The sequence below is a fragment of the Vidua macroura genome, chromosome 8, assembly GCF_024509145.1.
Source record: "Vidua macroura isolate BioBank_ID:100142 chromosome 8, ASM2450914v1, whole genome shotgun sequence".
NCBI lineage: Eukaryota > Metazoa > Chordata > Aves > Passeriformes > Viduidae > Vidua > Vidua macroura.
The window spans coordinates 13,825,979-13,838,178 of NC_071578.1; the positions used below are offsets into that span (position 1 = coordinate 13,825,979).

Consider the following 12,200-nt stretch of genomic DNA (forward strand, 5'->3'; position numbering starts at 1 on the left):
ACAGCTCTGAAAATACCCCTGTCAGTTATTTTCCTGCAAAACAAACACTTCAAAACAAAGTAGCAGGTACAGATGGGCTCTCCACCGGAGCAAAGATCCAGCTAAAAACAGGTTGCCAAGGTAACCAAACCTCCACAGCAAAAGAGTCTCCCGCAGTCAGTGCCTTGGACTGCAGACAGCTGCCCTGCATCTCTGTCACAGCAGCTCATTGGCCATTTCTCCATCTTGTGGTTACAAGCTTGGTTTTACCTCTTTCCCAGCGACAAAGTCCACAGGGCCACAGCTCACGACCAGGTGCTGCTGTTCAATTACCAGCAGCTTGGGTTTGTGGAAGCAAAGTAGCAGAGCTCTGGATTTCCTATGACAAGTGGTGAGAAGCCTCATCTTCATTTCTTTGCCTCTTACTCTCCCACAAGAGCCCTGCTGAATGGCCTTTGTCAGCAGGTCACGGCATAGCATGACAAGAAGCCACCACCGAACATCCAAAAACAGTGAACATGAAAGCTGTCCGTGATGAGGAGAAACTATTTTTAAAAGAACAAGTGTATTTGTTCAGAGCACAAGCACCTACTAAATGACGAGAACAAGCACTCTACAACTGCTCGCTGCAGTACTTCTCATAGACCACCCTGAAGCACTTGTACTGCTCTATATTGGTGACAACACTTGAAGGAGAACTTTGTCTGTTCTATCCCTAAGTTTGTTTCAGCCATTGTGATGAATCTATGTTTAATTTTCCTGTGTTAGTTAGAAAGAAGACAAGAGATTACCTCTGCTTGAAATCAGTATTTATACCTGAATTGCACTGAATCATAGCCTACTCAAAACTATCTGTGCTGTTCCTTCCCTAAGAACTAGAAAGGGGGGGGGACATGCTTCACATGAAGAAGAAACTGAGTGCTGGGCTCAGAGCCTGGTCAGAAGAACTAACCCATCAAAGGTTTACAGTCACTGTGTGCCCTGCACTGAAAAATTTATCAACTGTTAGGAAACCACACATTCCTAAAAAAGTTGCAGTGTTCCTCACTGGGATATACACTACATCAATGCTAAAGGAGCAACCAATCTTTTTCCATGCTAGCACATTCTGCAGCAGCCTCTACTCAAGTGTCTCTAAGGACCACAAACACTGTGGAACCTTTAAACCCCTTTGCCGTGTCTCTGTAGTTGTTTGTAAGGCAGACCCTGCACTGAAAATTAGGACAGCTATGCCCTGAAGTTTTCAGAACTAGCAACTTTTAGATCTGGCTTCATATGCCTTCAGCAACAATTACACACACAAAATAAACCTTTAGAGGAAAGTCCAACTGACTGAACACCCCTCTGCCCTTGAGCTCCAACAGAGCACTGATGGCTCTATTCCTAAACAATCTGAAGCCAAACCAGATGTGCCACATTTTCACTGCTGCAATCAACTGTTTGCCTCTCACACCCCACCTGCGGGCTGCCCTCTCACACTAGCCAACAAATTATCTTTTTTTTTTTTCCCCAGTAGAGGAGCAATTCAGTCTCCCAGCTGCACAGGCAGACACAAATGTGTTCCTTGCTTGGGCTCAGCCACCTTATCCCAAATTATGCTCCAGGATTTAACAGCAATGGATGGTTTGGGTATGAGATCTATTTCAACATTAACTGGAAAACAGCACCATTTTTGCAGTACCCTCTAGAGCCTTTTTTTCCTCCCTGTTCTTGGCATTCATTAGCAGGACCTGAAACACCCACTGTGGTGAGTTTTGAACATCCATAATTTCACAATACAACAGTGTCAGTAGGACTTCTTTAGTAATAAAGGGAGAAGGCTGTAACTAAACAAGCAGCCACCAGTATGTTCATGTAAGTGACCTGAGCTGAGCACATGGGCTACGCTTCTTAAATCAACAAGAAGAGAACACAGCTTTGGACACCTATGTTCAGAGCCTCAAACCCAAGCAGACAAGCATGCTGAGTGGACACAGAGCCATGTGACAGGCTGTATGTGAAAAGTGGTATATAGCAGGTTGGCTCTTAGACAATTTTCTCTCCAAAGGATTATTATAGCAAAAGGATGAAAAGTGACATCATACATATCCTCCCTACTTTTTAAACTGAAATGACTACAGTGAAAGAACCTCTTAGCTCTTTTGCTGCACAGCTGCTTTTGAAGACACTTTCCCTTATCAGCTTCTGTAGCCACTCTGTCTGCTAAGGAGCAACAGTACACGCCTGCTCAGTTATTTGCTGCCCTCCCTCAAGCCAGTCCTCTGTGAGCAGACTGTGGGCAGCCACCATCTCTCCTTTTCTTCTACCAGGAAGGAGGTAATTCCTGTTACAATTGCCCTTCACTCTCTCCTTCCCCTATTCCTATTCACATAGCAGACTTACCTTCTCTCCCTGTAAGCCTTATTTCAAACAGAAGTATATTTTGTGCCCCAGGTGAATTTGGATTCACACAAAGTTTTTTTTTTTTTATTTAGTGTCTCAGTGTTCTCTGTTTGGATCATGTGTAATGTGTAATGCAACAGGACCATGGAGGTAGGCCAAGAGAAAACGGGGGGAAAAAAGTAGTAATATTATCCCCTGGGCAAGTCAGAATGTAGCACAGACTCTGCCAGGAGCATCAGAAGGCTCTGATGTGTTATTGCACAATGAAGCAGAAGAGAAAAGCTCTGAAACACTCATCAATGAGAGCTCGGATGGGTTGAGCACAGCACGGAGGCCTCTGTCACTGTATCTGCTGTGCTTACAGGTCAAGAATCTTCTAATGGTACATATAATGGCCCTCAAGAAAGGAGCAAGGGAGAGAGAGATGTGAGGGCTCCTCAGCTGCAGTATAACATCCATTAACAGGATCCAGTGCTCTATTAAAAGTCTCCAATTTTCTACCCTTCAACTTTCAGGGCACACAGGGAAGAACAGTGACTTTCCCCTTCCCTCTAGAAGTTACCATTGAACCAACAGTGTATTCAATGTCCTCCTTCCAGTGTCTCAAATCACAACCCCCTTAGAAGGATCCCCACCCATCTATCACTAGAAGGCAGCTGATCATGACATCTGGGCAACACGTCCATGCTGCAGAGAAGTCATCTGCCTACAAGTGCTTCACAGCAGCACAGTAACCACCCTGCACCTCCTACAGTCACCCTGTTCACATGTAGATACTGCCAAGACAAGGTCCACACTACTCACTGTAGCACAAGGTAAGCCAGATCTGGTTAAGGCCTAGTGCAACTAAGGCTGCAACTAAGAATAGAGTGGATTAGAATAGACCAGAATAAGAATAGACCAGCAGCACTGGTCTTTCTGTGCTTCAGTTCTTCCAACATACAAGAGAAAACAGGAGCATTCTGTCTGCAACAGCACTGGAAGTATAAACAGAGCAACACCACAAGCCCTGGCTGTACCCAGCCAGATCAAAGGTCCACCTACACTTAATGTTCTGTCTCTAAATGGTCTGCATCAAACACTTGTTGAAAAATAGGCCAAACAATGCTTTCTAATATGTTCTTCCAGATTCTAAAATTCAGCATGAGTCCCCTAAATGAGAGGAAATTACAGAACAGAATGAGGAAAAAGCAGATTCTCACAACATGACAATACCATAACCACAGACCAGTCCACTCTCTTGTTCCTGACTGGAAGTCACAAGGGCTAAGCTAGGATAACCATACAGCCCACTGTGCAGCTATGAGGAGAAGAGACCCCAGAACAGAGTAATCACCTCTAGAAAAACGCTATACCTGAAAGGTAATTCAGATTTAGGGAAGCAAAAGGCTCAAATATGACATTCTGAGATGACCTAAGTGTTAGGAAGGGGCAGATCTGGCCATATTCAGCTTTGGCAGGCACTCAGAAGGAACAGTGATAAAAACAAACTCTGCAGGAGATAAGAATGTACAGATTGGGTTTGACAGGAAAGAACCAACAGAGGTATTTTCCAGATAGAGTTGTAGGAATAGGAATCCTGTCAGAGAAATAGTTACATTGCTATTACTAACTAACACACCAGAACTCCCTGAGGCACAAACTATCCCAGCACCCTTGGACAAGTGAAGCAATTACTCAAGGACAGCACTTGCAGCTTCCTGTCAATCAACCACAGCACTAAAACAAAAGACTCTTGCACCAATGCTGCAGTCCCATCTCAGGGGAGCAGAGGAAGCAATAAAAGCTCTGTCAACATCCCAAGTCAACATGCTCCAGCTCCTTCCCCCTGCTCCCTGCTGTAACAATCACCTGCCTGGACACTCCTCTACCCTCCCTCTTGCTGCCACAGGCAGTGCTGAGTTCCTCCTCCCAGCCACCACAGCTCTGTGGCAAAAAGCAGCTGGCAACTGGCAGGCTCCCCATCACCAGCACTCTACAGCTGTCCTCTCTTTTCCCCATGACTCGCTCTCAAGGGTACATCCATGAAAGCAGGCTGTTTTCTTAATGAGAATCAACAGCTTGCCAGAGGGCTGGAGCACATGCTGGCACAAGCCATCACTCCCAGGATCAGTCGAGCAGGCTACTTCACTTCCAACCCTTCACTCTCTTTATATAGCCCCCATCCCTGGTACTCACTGTTCCCACCTAAATGGAGCCAACAGTGTGAAATTGCAAGCTTAATGGAAATGCTGATTGCTGATGCCAGAGCAATGCTGCTAGATGGCAATCCAGTAAGCAGTAAGAAATAACACAAATTTTCCAACTTCGGCTAAAGCTCAGATGAACAATATGCTTTTTTCTTACAAATAAATAAATAAATATTTTTTTAAAAAGCACACACCCACAAGCTTCATCCCTCTTCAGAGGAAAGGGTAGTACTGAGCTCAATTCTGTTTTATCTGACAGTGTAGGTTCACACTGTTAAACAGTAGTCTTGGGAGTTAACGTTGCACATTTTTGCCTCAGGTTTTAAAACAGAAAAGGAGGCAAATCTGGAGAAAGAGAAAAAATGTTGTGTGAGAACATGGAAAGACTGCAAGGTAAGGAACCCAGGAGTGATGCTGCTTGAACACAAAAAGGGGCACAGGATAAATGACTGCATTCTGAGTGCCGCAATCCCCCCTGCAGATAAAGAATCAGCTTTGAACAGCGACTGTAACACTTCTATCATCAATGGGACCATTTCCCAGGAGAAATTATCACACTATTTCCACTAGGTCACTGTGATCTGCAAACTGTTAGTGATCCACAATCAAGTTCTCCAGTATTTGCTAGCTTTATTTAAAACATGACAGAGCAACGTATCTGGATGAGACCTGCCAGGCTGAGGCAGGATGACCAAAAGGTTGCCAGACTTTTATCCATGCAAATGACTAAACTCCATTTGTGCTTATCTGAGCAAGGCTATGTTGAGAAATTCCCACCCTCATCTCACCAGGTGATCAGTAACAGCCACAACTATTCTTTTTCTGTTCACTAGCTATCAAGGTCAAACTCTTTCTCATCAGTATTAAAATATGTCAACATAAAGTAAAGGTAAACTAGAATTAAGTAAAAGCAGATGCTTCCTAAAAATGACCCATATAGGGAATTTAGAACATCCTCCTTTACAAGAAAGCCACTGAGTTTCTGCATTTCTTACACTATCTTCTTTAAGAGTTTAATACCAGGGCATTTCACTAAATGCCCTGGAGTGTTCCCATGAAAATATTCTAGCTTTGGTTGAAGGAGGTAATGTGGAAAGGTGAGCATGACATTGTCCCACCAGCTGAGAATGACAGCAGAATACTACAAGCAGACATTTGCAGTCTTCCTTCTGACCTTCCCATCTTGCTGCCTGTGAGTGAGCTTTCTAAGATGGGACTGGAGTTTTCTTTGGGGTAACATGGAGTTCTGCCAGGAGTACAAATTAAACAAATCAATGAATATCAACCCACAACACATACCACAACTATAAACAAAAATTATTTCATAAAACCATCTTTCCATTTCAATCCTTTCCTGAATTCCTTCAGAATGATAGATATATCATACTGTGAAATGGATGACAGGATTAACAATAGCATTCCTGAACCCAGCTTGGGCCAACACAGTACCACATACCACAAGCACCAACACTCCTATAATAAAGAAAACAGGACCCCCTAAGGGCTGCAGACTCCTGGTATGTATTCCATGGCACACAACAGTTACAGCCTTTAGTTTGTGTGAGAAACTAAGTAATTTGCTAATTGACCAAGCAGCTCTACGGTCGTCCAAACTCTTATGGCATCTAGTGACCAGGAACTTTGCCACTGAACTCAACTGTCTAGTACACCAGTGTGTGAATCCTGTCTCCACAAGAGCTGCAAGATGATAAGCTTCCCTTGCCAGATAGCTGCTGCAGAAAGTGACAGTGACAGCTGGATTAGAGATGGAGTGAAAATACAACATCACCTGATTTCCAGTCTGTTCAGCAACATAAATCAGAGGGTTGAGGCAGACCTGATCAACAGTTGTAGAACCACAACTGACACAGCTAACACACTCTCAGTAATCAACATTTCAGTCATAAAATAATAAAGCAAAGTGATTGAGCCATACAATTTTAAATATGTACTGCATAAGGGCAGTATTATATATACTTTCACTATATACTGAAAGTCTGGCGGGAGATTCTCTCTCATAAAAAAATTGCTTCTTTATTTGAAAATCTTCCACAGAGGAACCTTTCACATTTTTAGTATGCACCCAAAAATTTTTTGAATGCAGTACTATCCTTGTTATAAATACAGAACCTGACAAAAAGATCTGAAGAGTGTACAAAAAGGGGAAAAAAAAGTGTATTTTGTCTAGTAGCATTGTAGAAGTCTGCTTTGATAACCCTAACATGAAAAAGGAGAAAAATTAATTTCTTGATGGTGTACGTATTTGAAGCACCCTTATTTTAACAGTGCATTCTGCATCTACCAAATTAACTAAACTACCAGATAAGGAACTACAGCCTTATCTTAAAACAATTTGAAAACTGATCCTCAACACTTACTAATAGCAGTACTCACTGTTAATCCTACTTTGCATTCAACTACCCCAATAAATAGCTATTTCACCATTAATATAATTCAGATTTTTTAGGCTCTACTCTTGCTATTAGAAGTCTTTATTAGTATTGCTTTTCTGTTTCTTTAAACACAGCTTTTGCATAAAGCAAACCATAGCAACTGCAAAGAAGTTACCTGCATCCCCTAAGCTCAGCGTGAATTGCTCAAGCATTGCTAATTTTGAAGTGGGAGGAGTTGAAGAAATGAGGTCTTTTTATATAAAAAGCTTAAGTGACTCATGAAAACTCTTCTGGCATAGCTCATACATGCTTGACAGCAACAACAACACATACAGCATTGTCCATCATTCAAGTGCTGTACAAACCAGCCCAAGAACATTGGGCATAACAGGCTGTTTCTGAGACCAGTGAACTGGCTGTTCCCAAAAGTTTCCTAAATGGCTCTAGGAAGTACCTTACATTTGACATTCAATTAATCAATGTTTAAATAGAATAAGGTACCTGGCATAACAGTCCAGGAGACTTCCAGTTGGCCAAAATGTCTGCAAGCAAACAGGTCAATAGAGTCCACTTAGAGTTTCTGACCTTGGCCAAATTTCCAGGCTAATACCATCAATGGTACATTGTCAGTGGTGAAAAACCTGAAGATTTTCTTTAGCACTCATAGGGAAGAGCTGCACACTAACCACTGGTGGAACAGAAGTGAACAGGCTGCTGAAAAGGGCTACTAAAAAGAACCAAGATCAGCAGATATTTCTTGATCTGAATGTCTGATCTACCTAGCAGTAAATGCCTTTGCCAATCACTTTCATAGGTTAAGCAGATTACAGTTGCTTTTCACTCTCCAGCCCTCTTTTTAAGATGTTCCAGAATTTTGCTCCACTAGTGATCTGATATTTATTTTCACACTGCTTTTAGCTAGAACCAGCTTCTACATACTACTGTTGCCACCCACAGATTTTCCTTTCTGTCAATCCTGTTTCCAGCTCTCAAATCCCTGCATCTTTCTCTGTCACCTAAACATTCTTGGTCATCTGATTAGCACAGCCAGAGATTTATACTGCTTTGAGTGCCATTGCCCTGGTCCCTTAACTTAATGTGAAAAAATTATTCTAATAGAGAAGCTCAGGCTGGATCACATCCAAAGACTGTAACAATATTGTTCTTCTTTAAGCTCAAATGTTGCAGAGGAAAGTTCAACAGAAATAAAATCATATGGAAACAATGTGCCAAATAGTGGCATATCCAAAAAAGTATAAAGTATTACAGACTGCATAAACGGCATGATACGTGTCCTGAGAGATGCCAAAGCACCTGGCTGCACTGCTTTTCTCTGCCATCACTGCAAATTAAAATCAAACAGAATAAATGCAGAAGCTCTCTAAGTGCTTCTGGCCTTCCATACTGAAGACAAAGCATCCACAAAGGAAGAGCATCAGTCCATCAGATGACACCCAAGTGGCTTTCCTTAATTAGAGATTAGCTAACATTAGAACTGGCAAGTGAACAGAAGGCTCCATACACAGCTACTGCTTCCACCTCCAACCTTTATCTCAGCTCCTCCGCACCCGATACCGACCACCTACCCCCAGTAGTCCCTTTGTCTTCTCCCACTCAGTTTTCTGCCTGAAAAAACTCTCCTCCTTTTATGTGCCAGGTAGAACTCTCTCTATTTCTTTCAATACTTCCTTACACAAATTCCCTCCAGCTGCTTTGTTCCACTCAGCTCTGTTGGGGGGCCTCCACTGCTATTATCCACACTGCACCATAGGGACATTGCTGAAGTCATCACACACTTTGTCATTCCAGAAGACAAGTGTGGGCTTGAAGAGCTTCTGTAAAGCACACCTGATGGGGCAACCTGGTATCTCAGACCTTACAGTGAATAGCTGCTCCCTTTTAGCTGTTCATCCAGCAGTGATAGCTAATTCTTCAATCCAAAATAAAAGCCTGATGGTCATATGAGAGACAGAAATTATTTCAGAAGTCTTGTGCTCTGGTTTGGAATTGTATGTCACATAGATCAAGACCACAGAAAGAGACATTCTTTCACATCAAAGGCAGCAGCATTCTGGGTAATCAAAGAGCAGCCTTGACAGGGTAAGAGTTAAGTATGAAACAGATCTCAAGACAGGGCAGGCAATTAGCATTTATTCTGCAACTTAAATAGCATTCTAGAAGCACACCTGGAGCAGCCAGGACCTGCACCATTTCACCCAGGGTCTTCCAGCCTGCATAAACCACTTAAGCAGCTACAGAAGAATCTCTCTCTCTTGACCTCAACATCCTATTAAAAAAAATAATAATTTTGAAACATTCTATGGTAGTTTACTCCCAGAAGAGGATCACCTAAAATACACAAAAATCTATCGTAAGCATGGAGCCCTTCAGCTGCATCAGATGTGCCAATGTTTCAGTTCCTTCACAGAAACCTGACCAACCCAAGTGTTTTTATATTACTGCTTTGCTTTCAAAGCATGTGCAGTACTTAATACTTCTAAGGCACTTTATGTTTCCAAAGGTCTATATAAACACCACCTAATTCAAGACAGCTAACAAGAATATCCCAAGATGCTGAATCTCAGTGTGTAGTGAGTATGTTAATTTTTTTCTCCTTCCCTAAAAGAGGGAAAGTTAAGGATTTAAAGATGCCTACGAGTGTGCTCCCTGAACTGTGGAACAATATTTTCAAGCAAAAGGTGCTATATTTCCAACTTCAATTCTGCCAATGCATAGAAAAGACCCAGGCCAGCCTGGCCAAATAGAAATGGCTCTGGTTCACTGTAACTGCTGGAAGATATCACACACATCATCAGATGCAATTTCCATTCACAACAGACATCCACATTGTACACACTCATCTCCTGAACTGGCACTACACTACAGCCGTGCCTCTAGGGGCTCTATTCTGAGGAAAACTGAAAAGGAACTGCTAATCCCTTAATTAGAGGCACCCACTTCACCTTCTGCAGGGATCATTTAGAAAGTCTGAATGGGCCACATGTCACACAAGGTGAAAATTCAGTAACTGAAAATGACTCAGGTTGTTGGTTCACTTCTCAGTAGCTACATCTCAGCTGGCCAAGGCTACTGAAGGGAAGTACTCAGTGCCAATTGAGAACAGCTTCACAAACCACTGATCACTGCCTCTTTCAAAAGCCATCCTCTCAAATTTCTGATGGGAGTTGCATTACACCAGGCAAGTCGCTGATCCTAGGTCTCAAGCACAGCTCCAGGAGTACACAATTAGGGCCGTGTTCCCTTGAATTTTCATAAAGCTCTTGTTTAAGCCACAACAGCAAGGGGATTAACTGTACTTTCCTGTCTGAGCTACTTCACTGCTTGCTAGGTAAGAACTGAAGCACAAACCATATCCACCAAAGACGCCTGTTAGGTCTCATCATCCATTCTGCTACTCCCTTCCCCAGACCTCCCACACAATGACTGCATCATGTAAGAGTCCTACAAAGCTGTCCACTAGATTATGTCAGACTCCACAATACTTATTTATCTATCTTGGGATGTAAGTGGCATGAACCAGATTATCTACCATCAACTCAAAGGTCAGAGTTAAAAGCCTCTCTTCCCTCACACTGACATTTCAAGGCTGCTCTCCAGGAGCTGTATACACTATTCTGCGTGTGAGCATCTCTTGCAGTAAAAGGAAAAGCAAGGTCCATCTCCCTTTACCCAAGAGCCTACCTCCTTTCTATTCACAAAGATCTGAGAGAGAAACACTACTCCATAAAACATTACTCCATTTTCTCCAATCAAGTAAAGAGAGATTCAGGTAATGGAACAGAAAAACAAAGATATTTGGATACCATAGTGAGCACGGAAGACAAGAAAGTAAATTAGCTACCATTATGATAATGAACTGGCTTTCCAAAGGAGGCAATTTGCATGTAGCAACTAAGGAGCAACATAAAGATCCTTTAACAGAACTGCTGTTTCCTTTTCAAACCTGCAGCAATGGAACAAGCAGTCACGGCCACAAAACCACCACCACTGTAGGCTTTTCCTATTTGACTGTCTCTGCAGAGGCCAAGTACCTGACCAGAGCTCCCTCCAAGTGTAATGGAGCCTCACTCTGCATTTCTTCTGATAGCACAGCAGCTTGTGCACAATCTGAATGCACCGTCTGGAAAAGAGAGGGCAAAGGATTAATGACATTGCATCTTCCCACAATTCTACAGCAAGCCTGGAAAAATTGCTGAAATCAGCAGCAGGGAAATAGACAAATTCAAAGACTATCAGAAGAGGATGGGAGTTGTGACTTTGGCCTCCTAAGAGGAATCAATGCTCACAAATAAAGAATCTGACAAAATGAAAAAAGGGGCCTGTACGCCAGTTTACACTCAAGAGGATCGGACTGACCACAAATGCATGTTTGCTGTTCAAGAAATACTTTTCACTCTCTGCTACCGTAACCTAAGGGCCTCATAAACTCTACAAAATGAGTTACTTAACTTGCAGACTCCATTTATCTGAGATACTACAAGCTATTGTAAAATTTGGACACAATGGAGCTTCTCCATTTCTCTGGCCCCAGTGATGAGACTAAAGGAAATGAGGGTGTCAGAAAAACTACAGAATTTAGTTTGACTGAGGTGTACAGTTTAATTATGTTAAAAAATAAAAGAAATGTATTTCTATCAAATTTTCCAGTCTCCTTAAAAAAAACAATTTAAGTATGAGCTTTGGAATGTTCATACAATATACATGCAAGCTTGGGAATCCCCCAAAATACAAGTAGTGCACTTGTCAAGTCTCCAAATCCTGTAGGTCTCTATAGCACGTAGTGTTCATACAGACTCTTAGGTGCACAAACATTCTTCACAAATAACATCCAAATTAAAAATACAGTACAGTGAATAAATTCTCTATCACTATCATTAGAGACAACACAAAAAATACATACAAACTTGAATTTGTCAGGCCAAGCTATTTTTAGCTATTAACATGTAGAAAAAAAAATAGAAGGAAGACTAAAAAAAGGAAAAATCCTTTCCCCCCCCCGGAATCCCTATTTCTCAAAAACACATTATCTCATTAAAACCCACATCTTTCTGAAAAGACACTGATGACAGACACGGCACATCAGATAAACACGGAGAAATTAAATTCTAAAAATTTGCATGGAATTTATTCAAAATGAGGTGCAAAGTTCAAGACAAGGCTTTAAAAAAAGGCTGTAGCAAAAAAATAAGCAGAAGGTATGTATTATTCTTTTCAGACTCATAGATAATCCCAAAAA

General features: G+C 42.0%; 1 protein-coding gene across 4 annotated transcripts in view; it reads right to left on the reverse strand.

Moving 5' to 3' along the window:
* Nucleotides 1-12,200, reverse strand: part of ARMH3 (armadillo like helical domain containing 3) — a 123,627-nt gene that overhangs the window by 73,106 nt on the left and 38,321 nt on the right. For all 4 annotated transcript variants that reach the window (XM_053983309.1, XM_053983306.1, XM_053983308.1 and 1 more), the window contains exon 20: nucleotides 10,996-11,084. In XM_053983309.1, coding sequence (XP_053839284.1) covers nucleotides 10,996-11,084 — 89 coding nt within the window. The remainder of the gene's footprint in view (nucleotides 1-10,995; nucleotides 11,085-12,200) is intronic.